General features: G+C 35.6%; 1 protein-coding gene across 3 annotated transcripts in view; it reads left to right on the forward strand.

The window, feature by feature from the left end:
- SUGCT (succinyl-CoA:glutarate-CoA transferase) overlaps positions 1-16,070 on the forward strand; it is a 317,421-nt gene that overhangs the window by 262,167 nt on the left and 39,184 nt on the right. For all 3 annotated transcript variants that reach the window (XM_014258689.2, XM_005529930.3, XM_014258688.2), the window contains one exon: positions 2,307-2,370. In XM_014258689.2, coding sequence (XP_014114164.2) covers positions 2,307-2,370 — 64 coding nt within the window. The remainder of the gene's footprint in view (positions 1-2,306; positions 2,371-16,070) is intronic.

Here is a 16,070-nt window from a genome sequence, read left to right on the forward strand (position 1 = left end):
GGAAAAAAATCCACAGTTGTTGACCAGTCATTGCTTGGTGATTGTTTTCTTCAAAAGAAAAGTTGGAACTGAGTATATCAATGTAGGCTTAATTACGGTAGAAAATAAGATTAATAGAAATTTCAGTGTTTTTGGTAGGGAATATATATTATATATAAATATCTAATATATATATAATATATATCTGAGAGGGAAATTCAACCCTGTACTAATAATGAAAATAATAAGGAAGCTTGACTGCATCTTAAGCAATTCTTTTAAAAGGAATAGTGGTGATTCTCAAAGATCAGAGGTTTTGTAGTTCATTCTGTAAAGAAAAGAGATCTGGAATTTGAGTCTAACAAAAAAGTCTTTTAAAAGCAATTTATATCTATCTTATGAGAATAAGAATTTAGAGACTCAGAACAGAGAAAAGCATGATTTTAGTAGAGCCCTGAATAGCTGCTAGACAGTTTGTATGTTTTTCTTTAACCAAATTGAACCACTTTTAGGTACATGCTTTAACTTGTTATCTAAAGAACTGCTTATTCACCTGAGCTTGCTGTGGTTTCAAGTTCAAATGAATGTGTTTTCTTGCATTCAGGTCCCAAACACCAAATAAATACATAAAGCAAGCTTGTGTAAGTAAGTTTTGGAGAAAGGAGACCAAAATTTCAATACTATTTGATAAAGGGCATGACTGGAAAGTTTCTAAATATGAATTAAAACAAGCAATTATATTTTCTAATTCTGTCATTTGGAAAAAAAAATCTGGATGTCTCACTTGAATGTCTACCAAAATTGCCTTTAACCTTCTGAAAGAGAAATAGAACTAATGATTTGGTATACTGCCAAACAATTAGACTAGTGAAGAGACATTGTTCCACCAGCATCTATTATCGGAAATATCTGGATTTCTAAATGTCAGCTAAATAGGTTCCCCCCACAAGCTAAGAGAAAGCTGACCTGACCTTTTGACACCACCTGTTCAGGAATGGGAATTTTTTAAGCAGGCTATTCTACACAGATAAAGGGTTCACAAAATTTGACCTGGAAAGAATGGTTAAAGGAATTAGTTTTGTTTAGTCTAGAAAAGAGCCGACTGAGGGAGGATGTGATTACAATCTTCCAGTACATAAAAGAATGTTATAAAGATGATAGTGATTGGTTTTCTGTGTTCATTTGGGGAAAAGATGAGAATAAAAATATTTAATAGACAGACACTTAGATTATGTATCAGGAGAAAAAATTCTAGTAATAAAAATGCAAAATAAGGTACAGATTAGATAAGAAAATTTTCAATTTATTATCTTGAAATTTTAAAGATTAATTAGACCAACACTTGTCATCAATACTCAAGGTTGCTAGTGTTGTTCATGGTGCAAGTTGAATAGGTAGATGTATTACATGATCACTTAAAAGGGTTTTCTCATATTTCATTTTCTATAGCTGATTCATTTTCCAAGACATTCTAGATTTGTTACACTGGATGTGAAAATAATTGCCTAGTGGGTGGCTATTTATTTTTTTTAAATAATTCTGATTATATGATTAGGGTAGCAGTGCTACAAGGATGGAAGTATAATAGGTAAAGAAGTTATAAATATTGTTTAGTGGTTTTGGGTGCAGAATTATATACAAAAGCAGTGAGTTTTAGTATTAATATCTTTTTCTCTGTTACTTGACAGTTTTGGTATCCCACATTGTTTTCTGGCTGACGCTAATAACAAGGATCTGAAAATTGTGATGAATAATCATCACATATAGATTTACACAGGGCCTCAAGCATGGCATACCTACTCAAAAGAATATAAAAAACATAAAAAATATTTAATCTTTTCAAAATGTTTGATAAAGCTATTAAGACAGCATTTTCCATTATGATCCATCACAAGCTTAAAACTAACAGTACAAACAAGAGAACATAGTTTATGTATAGGCCCTTAGTACATATTGCAGATTAGTATGAAAGGGGGTGAAGGTTTTAATAGCCAGTCTGTGTTGGTACCAGTTGTCTGTTGGTGGTTGAAAGTGTGATGTGCTTACAGCTCAGTCTCTTATGTTTGATGATGACTATAAGAGTTTACAGATATCTTAGACATGTGCAGTCTTAGTGAAGCATTTGTTTAGCTGCATGAACAAAAAGTAATGTCAAACATCAAAGCTTTCATTTTACACATTAAGCAGACTACTTGTGTTGTAGCTCCTTGTATTTTCAGAGTCTGTGAAAGAGCATGATACTGTTTATCTCTTTCTTCCCCTCTTGAGTTTAGGAATTGATTGTATTTTATATTGCATACATGTTTTGTTTTGTTTTGTTTTCCTAGGTACTGCACAATGGACTTGTGATGGAAATGAATCATCCAACAGCTGGGAAGATAGCTGTTCCAGGTTAGATGTTTAATCCTTTTTTGCTAAATTAAATGTTACATGACATCCTGAGTGGTTCCGGAACTCAGCTGAGGATATGATGCATCTTCACATTTCACTCAAATAAAAGTTTAACCAGGCTGACATTTGTGCTCATAGTCATTCCAGTAGCAGAAAAATGGGTTAAAACGTGTGTCAGAATAGCTTCTGGTTTCCATCCGTCAGTTGTCATAACATGAACATGAATTTGATAATATTTGCAAACTCCCACTGTTAGAAATGTTACTGCTAAATCGTCTACACAAATATGAGAATCTGTTTTTGATTTAGTTTGATTTTGCAAGGTACCCAGGCTTCTTTTAGGAACATTTCTGTTTAAAAGAACTAAAAAAAAAAAAGAAAATGAAGAGGAGGAAAATTTTTACTGAAGACTTAATGAAGCTCTGCATAATGAAATCTTAACTAGCTATTTTGTACTTTCAAAGAATACAGAAGTGTATACAAAAGTGATAAACTAGTCTCTCCTCTTCACAGCTCTAAATTGATTAGGAACTGGTCTAGCTTTCCTTCCATTAGACACAGTTTTGTAAAGGGGTTAGGTTCAACCAGAGCCATTTTGAACATACAGATTCTTGCAGTTGGCTTGGTTTTGATAGTTGATCCTTATCTGGTTACTTGTTAGCTATTGTAGTCAATTTTTCTGCTTCTCTCTGCTTTTCTTTCTCCCAGGCCACATTGAGAATTGTTTTCTCCTCCATTCAAAGCACTATGTCATGTCTATTTTTATAAGAACAGCTCCTTACATTGTGATTTTCTGTGCCAGTTCCACCCTCTGACACTGGATCAATTTCAGTTGACTTGAGCACATGTAGTGTTAAGAAGAATTTGACCCATAAAATTTTGCTTAATTTGCACATCCTGGAATCACACCGGGATGCAGAAAGAATTATTTGAGAGAAACCAATCCCATATTAGATCCTGTTTTTGTCATGAATGGAAGGGGTGTTTGTGTGTGTGGATGTGTATGGTCCATATTTGCTCTTTATTACAGTTTCCATTGCACGTTTGGTTTCAGTAGATTTGAATGTTTGGTTGACTGTATTAAAAAATGCTTCTCTTATTTAGATGCACATATCTGGAAATAGCAATAATTTTCTTTTAATTTTCTTACAGCAAAGTAATCCTGGTCTATTTACCCAAAATAAAAAGACATATAAAAGGTTTTTGACTTAATTCCTTTTTAAGAAGTAGAAATAAAAGCCTTACAGATGGTAGAGGAAGTGTGTAAGGTTTTCATGTTGCATACAATTTATAATCTATCTTAGAGAAAGCAAATACTCCTTAAGGGGATAGCTTAAACTGCAAGAAGAGGAAAGAGATGAAAGGAATGTTCTAATGTCTGTCAGCAGCGATAGAATGTATTGGCAAGAGAGTGAGTTTTTACATAGGTAAGCCATAGTACTTCCCAAATCCTTAGTTATTTTTTATTTTATTAAACTAGTGACACTGCACTAAACTAAAATAAATCATCTTAGTCTCTAATGGTTTGCCATTTAGATGGACTTCTATGAAGAGTTTTTTGTATTGAAACAGATGTCTGAAATGATTATTGGATATTTGAGCAGGAAAAGTAGAATTCCTTCCTTTCCTGGCATGGGAGGATAAGGAGGGGAGAGACAGGGGAGGAGAGGAGGAAGAACACTCATGCAGTGTGAGCAGAATGGACCTATTGATATCACTGAAAAGACAGTGCATTACTCTGTCCCAAAACTAAAGTGAATTTGGCCACTGTTGATAGGTAATAGAAGTACCCTGAATTTGTCCTGCTCAATGATGTATCTGAAGAATACAGGGAAGAGTGTGCAAAGAAAACCTACAGTAGATAATTTCTTCTCAATGACAGTTAAAAAGAGAAGGTTTTTTTTAATATGATTATATTTTCGTATCTTGTATTTAGTAGAGAACAAGTTTATTAAGCTTTCAGTTTCTATCTCAAGATTGCTTATTAAGGAAAATTAACTTATTAATGTGAGTGTTGAAACTGAATAGGCTGAAAATGTTTTTCTTTAAAGAGACTGGGGAGATTCTAATCACAAAATAAAAATAGGTAGCTGTTATTTCTTAACCATATAAGCCGGATTTTAATGTGTCCTTTAGTAATTGAATTGGACATCACACTTGAGGCACTTGACAGAGGTCTGACTTTTGCTGCCAAGTTGTGAGTGCCGTGACAGACACTTATTAAGTGAAGCATGCTGGCAGATTTCAGCTCCAAGTATTACAGGTGGCTTCTGTGTCTAGCATATTGATTTGCAGCAGTCCTTCTCCAGGCATGCCCCCAGTTTGAGAGTCGATTCAAATACGTGTATGAATCCTCTGTTTTAGATCTTGCAGATCTACAAATTGAGAGATTTTGCTATTGACATTAGTGTAGGCTAGATTTTTAATGTTGGACTTGGTAATTAATACCCCTCCTTTGCTTAAATATCTTTTGATATGGTTATTGAATTTGGTTTTTTCCTCACCTTTCCCCCTTGTTTTCTTTGTGATTCCCAGCCTAAGGTATACTGTGTGCTGAAATGTGCATTTTGTACTGGTGAAAAGGGAGTGGGAGAAGTTGCACTGCAAAGAACAGTTTTCTAGTAATTTTTCTTTTCAGAATGTATCTTTATGGTAGGAAAGAAAGAGACCTTGCATTTTGATCTCTTGTTTCAAGTATTCATGAAAAATGTCTATGTACAAATATATTGTGCATTGTGCTGTTACTAGTATCTCAGGATATCTCAGATTCAAGAATGAAAGTGAAAAAGAAAGTTCATTGTGTCTGTTTAAAAGTGAATCTATAGAAGATTGTGAGAACATTCCGAGAAAAATATGGTTCTGTGGTAGTTCAGTGGTTTCATTAGGGTAATGTTTCACCTATATAATTCCATATATTCATGTCATGATGTTATTCTAGAACTGACATATACATACACTTGACATATCTTATATAGAATGTGCAATCCTGTGAGAGAGCCTTGCTTAAGTCATTCTTGCCAGAACTGGCTCATCTGATTGTAGGGCTGAACTAATGAATCTTTTCTGTTTCTGTACCTGAAGGCAACTTAATCATCTTTAGTTCAGGGCAGTGCTCCAAAGATGATCAGAAGCTGGAGCACCTCAGCTGGAAATGTAGAGCCAAGGGAAAAGGCAGCCTCAGGAGAGCCTGTCAGAAGCCCTCCAGTACCTACAGGAAGATTATCAATGTGAAGAGCTGGGTTCTTCATAGCATGGTGGGAGGATGATGGATAAGAGAGATTCAGCCTGTACAACATAAAAATCTTTTCCATCATGACAACAGCCAGGCAGTGGAGCAGGTTGCCCAGAGAGATCTGCATATTCTGTTCTGAGACATTTTCAAGGAACAGCTAGGTAAAGCCAGTGGCAACCTGATCTGACCTAGGACATGACTCTGACCTTATCCAAGTAAGAGTGGAGTCCTCCTGAAGACCTTTCCAACTTGGATTATGTTCTTATTCTGTGATTAACTTCAGTACCTCCTCCTCATCTGTGTTATGCTTAGCTCTTCCTACAGAGATCTGAAGGAGAAATTACACACTTTAATGAAATGAGAAATGTAGAGCACAGAAAGTACTCTTTGAGACAAAAAAAAATAATGTTTTATACAGTGCCAGATTGCAGATGATACTGGATGGCACAAAGACACTACAGGTAAGTGAAGGGACAAAATTTCAACAAGTTTTAGCATCTGGGTTAGTCTTGAACTGCTTTGCCAATGAGCAGTGGACTTTTACAAGGAGTGGTAGGTAGTATGTGAATTTTTGGAAGCCACTGAGTACTCTGAGTGCCAATATGGAGCACAATGGGTGCTCCTAACCCATACTGATTACATAGAAAAAACTAATGGATGCAATACAAACTTTCCCAAACCTTTTCAATTACAGTCCACTTACATGTTTTAGGAAACTCAGATAATAATACGCCCAGCTTCTGGATTATCTAGTCTCTAATGTTGACTTTTAAAGACTGCTAGTTATTTTTAAAGTCAAAACAATGTTTTTAATAATATTTTTTTAATAAAAAATCCATGATGTATTTAGCTGTCCCTAGAAAATTAAACTTTTTAGAATTTATTAACTAACAAGAACTTTTGTGAACTAAATTTCATTTCTGACCCCTTCTAAGCCTTAGAAAACTGGGGATTTGGATAAAAGCCTAGACTTCAGAATCATCTCTGATCAAACAGGAAACAATATAACTGTAGAAATTGTGTAAATCACCTCTTCCAGACAAAACAAATATTCTTAGTTTTGATAATGTTTGTGTTGTATGTTCTTCTCATCCCCATTTCCTGAGTTGATAAACACAATGCCTGTTCTTTGGCTCATGATGTGCATCAAGGATTACTTTATTGCTCAGAAAGGCCAATTTCATACCTGGCTTCATAAATTCCTTCTGTGCTCTTGAGATAAAGTGTTTGAGGGACTACTCCAAGCTCACTTAGGGAAAACAGTGCAGGATTCCTCCTTGACATAGATTTCTTGGACTGAATTCAGGCAATTTAAGTTAATTAATCAACCCACTCAGGAGAAATGTCCCTTTTTCCGGTCTTCTGTCACTGTGCATTACAAATATACTACTGAAACAGGAAAGAATTTTTTTTTAGAGGTAGGCTTTTCCTGTTGTATGATTCATTAAATGGTTCCATGGTTCCATGGAGACTAATTGCTATCAATCTCTTAGAAGAATGGTTTTAAAGAATAAGACAAAGAAGCAAGAAATGTAATAGGACTATTAGTGCCACAGATTTCTTATTGCCACAGTTCTTACTCTTAGTGCCACAATTCCCTATTGTGCCACGGATTTCTTCCTTAACATTGGACAAATCACTCTGTGTCACCAAACTGTTTGCAGATTTTTGGATCTTGGTTAATAGCTGAAAACTACTTTGATTCCTCAGGGAAGGAATTTATTGGGAAAATTCTGTTTGTTTTAATATGTATTTATATTTGTTATGTATGTATTTATACCTATTTTCTTCATTTATGTGGAAGATTAGTTATAGTTAAGGAAACAACTGTGTTTTGCATTTGATCAAAGAATTTCAATACAGAGAGAAAATATTACTGTTAGTGATATAAGCTGTCTTTTGACCATTTAATGTAAGTGTAGTAGAGGAAGCTTCAGCAGGACCAGATATAAAGCAGAGAAAAGTGACTTCCACATGGAGGAAGTTTGCAGGAAATTAAGGAAGTCTGTACTCCAATCCATTATTTCATGCAGCCAGGAGATCCTTCAATATAAGAACAACAATAACAACATAAAAGTCCCAACAATTTTTTCAAGATCCTTTTCTTGAACTTCTGATCCTGTCTGCTTGTCATCAGGTGTTTTTTCATATGTGTGTGTGTGTCTGTGTATGTGCGTGCATGCATGTGCATAACCAATGTTGACTGAAAAATTTTAATTTCACTTCACTATTTATGGTACATTGGAGACAAACAGCTTCACCAGCATTACTGTTACCTCATTTGCCTTTTATAGTCATCAGGGCTGACTATTTATGTCTTTTACATTCACAGAGCTGATTTAAATTTTGAGAAGTCCATGAACAGTACAGGAACTTACACAAATAATGTATGACAGCTCACCTAGCTATCCTCAAAATACTTAAATTTAATAAATATATGAACAGTATATTCATACTGATTGCAAAAGCAGAAAAGAGATGGTGGGAATGGCAAGGAATATGTTATTTGCTTCAGGTTTATGTAGAAAGGCTAGTTCATATTTTTAATGAATGTTGCTTTAATTTGGAATCTTTTAAGAATAATTTTAAAGTAAAACATAAATAACAAATCTTTTAATATTTTTGCTCCTCTGTCATATGTTTCCACAATATTTCTCTACCACACATTTAAAATTTGCTATACCTTCTGGAATGGTCTTAGTGCCATAGTTAATACTTTAAAAGTGGTTTTTAGGAAGAAAAGGCAGCTGTTTCTTACCTAGTTCTGGGACTTCAGTTGTTGGAGGGAATTAAGAAATAGTGGAAGACTTTTCCATCAGTCACAAGTAACTGAGTAGCAGTACTGACTGGGACCAGTACTGGCTGTGTCACTCAAGCAATGGCTCTCCAGTACTGCTGTTCAAGGTCTCTGAGCCACTCTTCTCTCATCAGACCCTAGGTTTCTTTGTTGGTCCTTAGGATCTGACTATCAAAGTTGTTTTTCTTGCATCACATATTTTTTTCCAGGATCTGGTACTGATACATAGGGAGGAAAAATAAAAATTTTTCAGGAGACAAGTGGGGACGTTTTCCTGCTCTGTACATAATAAGTCGAGTAAAGTTGTGGTTGAAGTATTGAATGTTGATTGGTAATTATACTTCTAGTTACCAGAGAACAGTTTCTTTATATTTTCCTCCATATGTCCTCAGATATACTAGGATTTTCTTTAGACTGGACATAATTCTGATGAAGAGTTAAGAGTAACTCACTGCTGTCACATGGTGAGGGGAGGGAGGGGTGAAAGCTGAAGTATTGACTGAATAGCTAAATGAACTAATGAGTTTGCCATCAGTGTCATTGTCCTAGAATTCAACTTCGTCTAAAATGAGGTGGTTTTTTCTTCCGTTTGAATGTGTTTCCCACTTTTTTCTTTATAAATAACAATAACTTAGAAAGTAGTTCCTTAACCTTCACTCTATAACAAGCACAGCCAGGTGCTCACACAGTTCAGGGTGTGTGATTATAAAGAAATGCCTGCATGCCTCGGGTGTGTTGTAAAACCGCCAAATTACTTCAACACACATAAATTTTTCATATATCTTTACGATCTTTAATAATTATTGGATAAGAAAAGGAATCTACTGTCAGTTAAGAAAGGGTTGGTTTCATTAAATGTAAAAATATGTTTTAAACATTTAGACAATTTTACTTAATCCCTAGGACACTGACTAGACTAATCCTCAATTGTGTTTCCTCCATGTCATCTTGACCCTGCCTTCCCATCAATGATAAGAGTGATTTGGCTTACCCTGTTTTCTGTGAATCTAGACTGAGCAATTTTGTGGTCAGCACTGGCCATTAGGTCACGTGCTTTGCCTTTTTATCACATTGACCATAGAATGTCATCAATTTAACTCTTTCACGTATGTTTGACTAAAGTTTGTCTTTTTCAGAAGTCCTCAAGAGGACTTATCAAGATGGAAAATTTGCCAAAGATCTGCACCTGTCTTTAAAGGCTTGACTAATTTAATTGTTAAAAAAACATTATCTGCAGTTTAGTAGAGAAGCTGTATTTTTTTTTTGTGTCTTTCATGAGGTTTAAATACTTTTTGTGCCATGAAAGTACTTACAAAACCAAAATTTTATCTAGATAACTTTTTGACAAGCTATGTAGGGTAAATTGCCCAGATCTTTTCAGATCCTTTGTGTAAGTGCAGCACACTTAGAGTTTTGTAACTCTGCCCTTTTTATTGCAGTCTTGTACTGTATATATACAGGAAAACCTGCAGTTCTATAGAGTGCATCACAAACCACCTGGCTGACTCTGGGCAAATCTCTTAGCCTGTGAAGTTATGTTTCTCACATTCTTCATGCAAAAGATCGAGATAATAGAACTCACAATTAACTACATTTATTTCCAAAAGGTGAGATTTATATTTTGTGAAATTTGATGTTATTTTAACTTGTAGTTTATGAAAAGAATCATTGGATAGAAATATGTGGCAAAATAAGGCTTGTACATTTAATTTAGTTGTTCAGTTAATTAAGAGCTAACCACCAGTAGATAATGTGTACTTGTTGTACATTAGTAAATTTATGTATAACTCCTGAAGTAGGGAATATTTAAGTCCTTTTAGTCACTGTGAACTTAAAATTATTTTTGTTCCTCTTCCTTGTACTTACCACTCTTTCTAGTAAAGTTCAGCCCAGAAATTAATGTCATATTGCGTGAGAATCAAAAACTAAAATGGTGATTTTGACTTGAGTCTTGAATATTCTAAATGATGCCTTAATAATTTGGGCTATCAAAAACAAAGCACTGCTGTCACCTCTTTTTCCCCCTGCCATTTTGTTAGCTATTCTGGAGCTCTTTTGTGATTCTGGGAGAGAAGGAAATTCCCAAGAATTTTTCCAAATGTTTTATGACTAGATGTTCCTCTTATTTTTTACCGGACTTTTATGTATCTATATTGATAAATATAGATAAATAAATAAATAGCTATTGATCACCAAGTTTGATTCAAAAGTTAACTTCTTATTGCTAAAGATACACTTTTTTTTTTAGCAAATAAATCTATCTTGTCCATCCTAACACAGTGCGCAAAAGGTTTAAACCAAGACAGAATAGATGTGAACTAGCTTAATCCAGGGTCTGTTGAAACACTAGGCATTGGGTTGAGACCTGATTAGAAAAATCTTCTTGACACAGAGTCTGCTAAGGTACAGAAAAGACTTCCCTGAGAAAATACAGAGGCCCTGTTTGGCTTTCTGAAATTAGAGTGAACAGAGAAAATAAAAGCAGATTACCCATACAAAAAGCAAATAAATGATCTATTAAATGAAATTGATAACTTAATGAATTTTAAAATGTAATGTGAGTTCCTTGCTTTGAATTAGAGCTATTTAGAGATTGTGCCTTTGGCAGGATAATAGAAAAAATTAAATTTTGATTTGTGTGCAAGTGGAGTGTTCCTCATCAGTTTTCAACTAGATGCAGAGATGAAATGAAGCAGAAGTTTGCAGATTAGAACAAGCTTTTTAATATTCTTTGCAGTCTGTTTTTAGTAACATCTCATGGAACAGAAAATGAGGCCCATTTGTGAAAAGAAGCAGTACGATTTATAAACATGTGGGGCAAACAAAGTTTTAAGGCTGATGATGCACAAGTACCCAATTCCAGTCATCCAATTTATACCACACACAACTTCATGCACACATCTACTATTTCAAGCCCAAACACAGACATGAAAGCTTGTATAGACTCATAGCAATTTACTAGTATTCTAAAGAAATCACAAGATTAGTGCTAAAAAATTAAGCTGCATTGCTTTGATTATGAAATAGGTCCCTATATGAGTGACTCTATGACGAAAACTCTACTATAATTTGAAACATTCTAGTTTTCACATTTGTTCATACATAGAGGGCTAAAAAATATTAAAAAGTGCCACAGATCATTGTCTTGGTAGTATTTACCTTTGGTACCTTCTTAAAAGGATGGAATAAGGACTTGTGTTGTAGTTCCTGAAAGGAAAGTTTTATTTTCTGACTTCCTCACTACCCACAAATCAATGTCCCCGCTGTATAATTTAGTAGTTTTATTTCAAAGCTGAATGTAAAGTTTAATAGCTTACTTTCCTACTCCTCAATTTTGCTTGGATTTCCTGAGGGAAAAAAAAAACACATCAGAAATGCTGACCTGTCCTTTTGCTTCTTGTAGATTCAGGTACCATGCTCTAGCTTTTATTGCCTCTAAAAGTGTTGAGTGAATACATGGGTAACATGTAGCTTTGACATAGCTGCCTGGCAATGTTAGATTGCAAGAGACCACTTTACCATACCCTTCAAGCACTTTTGTAAGAATGACAATGTAGAGAAACCTGCTGGAGGAAAACAAGATGAACTGGGGGAGTAGCTCAGAATTTAAAAGAAAACCCTTGGTGTCTTCCAGTTAAGCCATTCACCTTCTAAGAGTTATTACTCTGACAGATTTTAAGCTTTTCAAAATGTTAGCTAGTGTGGAATCTTCCTTCCAATTGACTTCAAGAAGAAAGCAATACCTTGTTTACTACTTTAATATGACTTTCAGATTCTCACTGCTAGAAACTCACCACTCAAAGCAGCATCACCCACCAACAATATCAATGAGGCAATGTTACCATTTCCATGAATTTTAATTTACTTTTTTACTTTTACATTTTTTGTATTTGTGGTTTTGGGTTTTTTTGTATGTAGGAAGTTTTCACTCAGTTGCTATATTTTGAGGCATAGTATAGACTTCTCATTTTCAGGTATTTTCATGGATTGGTATTCTTTTCCCCAAGTGTACACAGACATGAATCAAAATGCTTCATTGATTGTATATAGTAGCTATAAATCTAAAGTCTTATCTTACTCTTGGAATTTAATCTTGTACTGGGCACCAGTTACAATGAAATATAATAATATACTTCAATAACATAATTATCCATTAGACTTGTATATCACATGTGAATATATTATAAACTCTTCTACACTAGAGAACCAAGGAGGTTGTTTGGTGTTAAACTATAGAGAGAGAAGAATTAGGTCATTACAGTGCATATAATTTATAAGTAGAGATGATTCAGAAAATTCAGAAATTTGAATGTTTTTGTTTGGTGTATAAACATTTTCCTTTCTTGTTCTTTTTTTTTTTTTTTTGACAAAATCTTGTATAAAGAAAATTATTGTAGTTGAAAACAAAGTTAATCCTTGGTATCATACTGGATTTTTACCTGCTTATCTTTGAACAGTATTTATGGGCAATTTTACTTATCTTTGATATCCAAGAAAAAATAATTTGAAAGCCAGGAAAAAAAACCCAAATTATTTATAAACCAGATTTCTAATATTGGGTACATTGAGGGAACTTATATGCTCTGAAGATTTGTTGTGAATACGCTGTTGATGTTAAATGCCTTAGTAAATGGTGGATATTTTTTAAACTCAGAATGAATGAACTGAACAGATATTTTCTTATTTGCAGTAAAACATGTCCTCAGTAAAAGTGCTGTGGTCTTTTTTGAGGACTCTATTTGGAGTTTTGTCATATAATTTTTCTAAATTTACTCTAAGCAATCAACTGAAATGTACTATAAAATAGGGAAGCTAGTATATGCAAAACAAAATGAAAGATTCCAATCCATGGTACACTTTGAAATATAGTGACTGATAATTATGCAGAAATATTAAAAGGATCCATTTGTAGAGGCTCTTTAAAAAGCCAAGATATAAGATTGAAAGCTCAATAATAATTTAGAAAATTTCTGTCTTCTAGTGCTTAATGTCTTTACCACAAGAGTTTTTAGTAGTTTTAAGATTAAGTATTGTATATTATATTTGAATAATATAATCATTACCATCTCCTATCTTGTAAAAAGAAAGAAATCCTGCTCCTAGTAACCAGGACATTTGAACTGCACTTTGACGAAGGACTGTGTTTTGGTTTGCTCATCATACTGGGATAATAGAGGATTACTACTTCCTTGCAGCTTTTAGCTACTTAACTAACAATACCTACCCAAAGACACCAATTCAGGCAGGAGTGTGATTATATTCAATTCCAGAGTTATGTCTGGGTGCAGATGTCATTGGTGTACAACTCAGCCTTTGAAACACAATTTTTGATTATAGATTGGTTTCTTCCACAGGTCTCGTATTTCCAGTCTTTCCTAAGTACTGAAACTGTGAAATAACTAGACATGTTGGTTGAGAAAATGATTTTGCTATGAATTTTAATATACAGTGAATATAAAATTCACTCACAAGTTGTCTTCTTCCACTGATAACATTCAGCCTATGCTCAAACCCCAGGTGATCAAATGGATTCACATCTATGCAGCTATCAGAGAGCTATATAACAGGAAAAAATACAAATTACTAAGATTTGCACCGGAGTACGCTCTCATATAACCACTCACCATAGAGGATATGACATAAATTATCTTTTCTAATAGTCTTGCATCTATTGACAAAAAAAAAGGGAAACTATAGCAAATTAGTTTTTCTTTCCTTTGTACTTCTGTTTCAAAGGCTTAAAGGATGGATTTAAGCCATACATATTATGCATTATGGTTATATTATCTATATGATGCTGAAATTTATTTTGTATTACTTTTGTTAAAAAGTAGATAAGTTTAAATCTATGGGATTTTCCATATTTTTCTAAAATTGTGTATCAGCATTTACTGCCTCCACATCTACCCTAGTTTCTCTGGCATATTTTTTTTCAGTAATTTAATTTGTCCCAGATGTCCATAATATGGACACTTACACTCTCTGTATATTGTATACTAAAAGAGATCCCACACAACAGGATATGCTGATAGTGCCATTTACACTGTCCATTTGGGTTAGAAGGAGTTAAGTAATTTTGCATGAAGGTTTGTTATCCCTTGAGTGTTCCTTCCTTTATTGTGTAGAGTAACACTAAAATATGTGCACTTGGTGAAGGACAGGCTGAATTGCAGGGTTCAAAGGGTTGCCCCACAGTGAGCAGGGCAATATCTCTCTGGTGACCAGCTGCCGATGGTGTTCCTTAGGGCTCAATTCTAGGGTCAGTTTTGTTCAATTTTTTGCCAGTGATCTGAAGGCTGCAGCTGATGCACACTGAATAAGTTTTGTGGTTCTACCTAACTAGGATGTGCTGCTGACTACTGTGGGACTAAAGGACTTGCAGAGGGATCTGGAGAGATTGGAGCATTGGGAAATCACCAATGACATGAAACAAAGCAAGACTGACTAGATGTCAGATTCTGCACCTGGGATGGAGTAGACATGAGTCTGAACTGGGAGAGGAGTGGCTGGAAGAGGTTGGCAGGAAGCTCAATGGGATCAGCAGTGGGTGTGCCCTGACAGCCAAGAGGTCAAACCTCATCCTGGGGTACATCAAACACAGCATCACCAACCAGCCAGGAGAGGTGATCATCCTGCTGAATTCAGCACTGGTGCAGCCTCACTCGAGTACTGTGTGCAGTTCTGGGCCCCACCGTTTGAAAAGGATGTGAAGGCACTTGAACTGAGTCCTGAGAAGGGCACCAGAGCAGGGGAAGGGGCTGGCAGGAATGTGCTCTGGGGAATGGCTGAGGGCACTGGGCTTGTCTGGTTTGGAGAGGAGGAGGCTGAGGGGTGACCTCACTGATGCCTACGGATTCCTGAGGAGGGGAAATAGACAGGGAGGTGCTGAGTTCTTCTTGGCCTTGCAGTGACAGGACACATGGGAATGGCTGAAACCTGCATCCATCAGGGGAAGTTCAGACATGACATGAGGACACTTTTCTTTATCCAGAAAGTGGTCAAACCCTGAAAAATGCTTCCCGGAGAAATGGTCAGTGCTCAATGCTTGTCAGTGCTGAAAATACATTTGGGCACTGCCCTGAAAGCCATGCTTTAACTTTTATCAGCTCTGATGTGGGACTAGATGATCACTGTAGGTCCCTTCAAACTGAACTATATTAAATTCTATTTTTATTCTGTTACATTCTATTTTTCCTCCTGAAGCAGAATGTGCTCACCAAATAAATGGTTGCCAACCCCAGGAAGCCCTTCTTGAGGCCTCTTCTGGGAGTCTAGAAAGCTTCATTCAGCAGATGAGGAGCATGCAGGCTGCCTTTGTGGAACAAGACCAGCAGTACATGGCCAATAGCCCAAAGGAGCTCTGACAACAGACCATGCTCAGTGCTGCAGAGGAAGATAAAATAAATCCCAGGGTCACTTTCTAGTCCACCATGGGCTAAAACAAAAGGCATCCTCCCCCAAGCTGCAGGGCATGAGAGGACATCTTCATGGGGTATAAACAGCAGGCAGCAACTGAGCCAAAAGAGACTGAAGCAGTCCTGACCAGTGCCACTCTGCTCTAGCGGAAAAGTCCTTCCTGACACCAGTGCTGATGATTGGCTATTTCCTGAGCACGTGAGCAAAACCTGTCACCTCCTTGCCTCACAGACTGTTCACACCTTCAAGGAGATG

This window comes from Pseudopodoces humilis, chromosome 1 (assembly GCF_049639895.1).
Source record: "Pseudopodoces humilis isolate 2021_Gansu_Grassland_sample_001 chromosome 1, ASM4963989v1, whole genome shotgun sequence".
In the NCBI taxonomy this organism is placed as follows: domain Eukaryota; kingdom Metazoa; phylum Chordata; class Aves; order Passeriformes; family Paridae; genus Pseudopodoces; species Pseudopodoces humilis.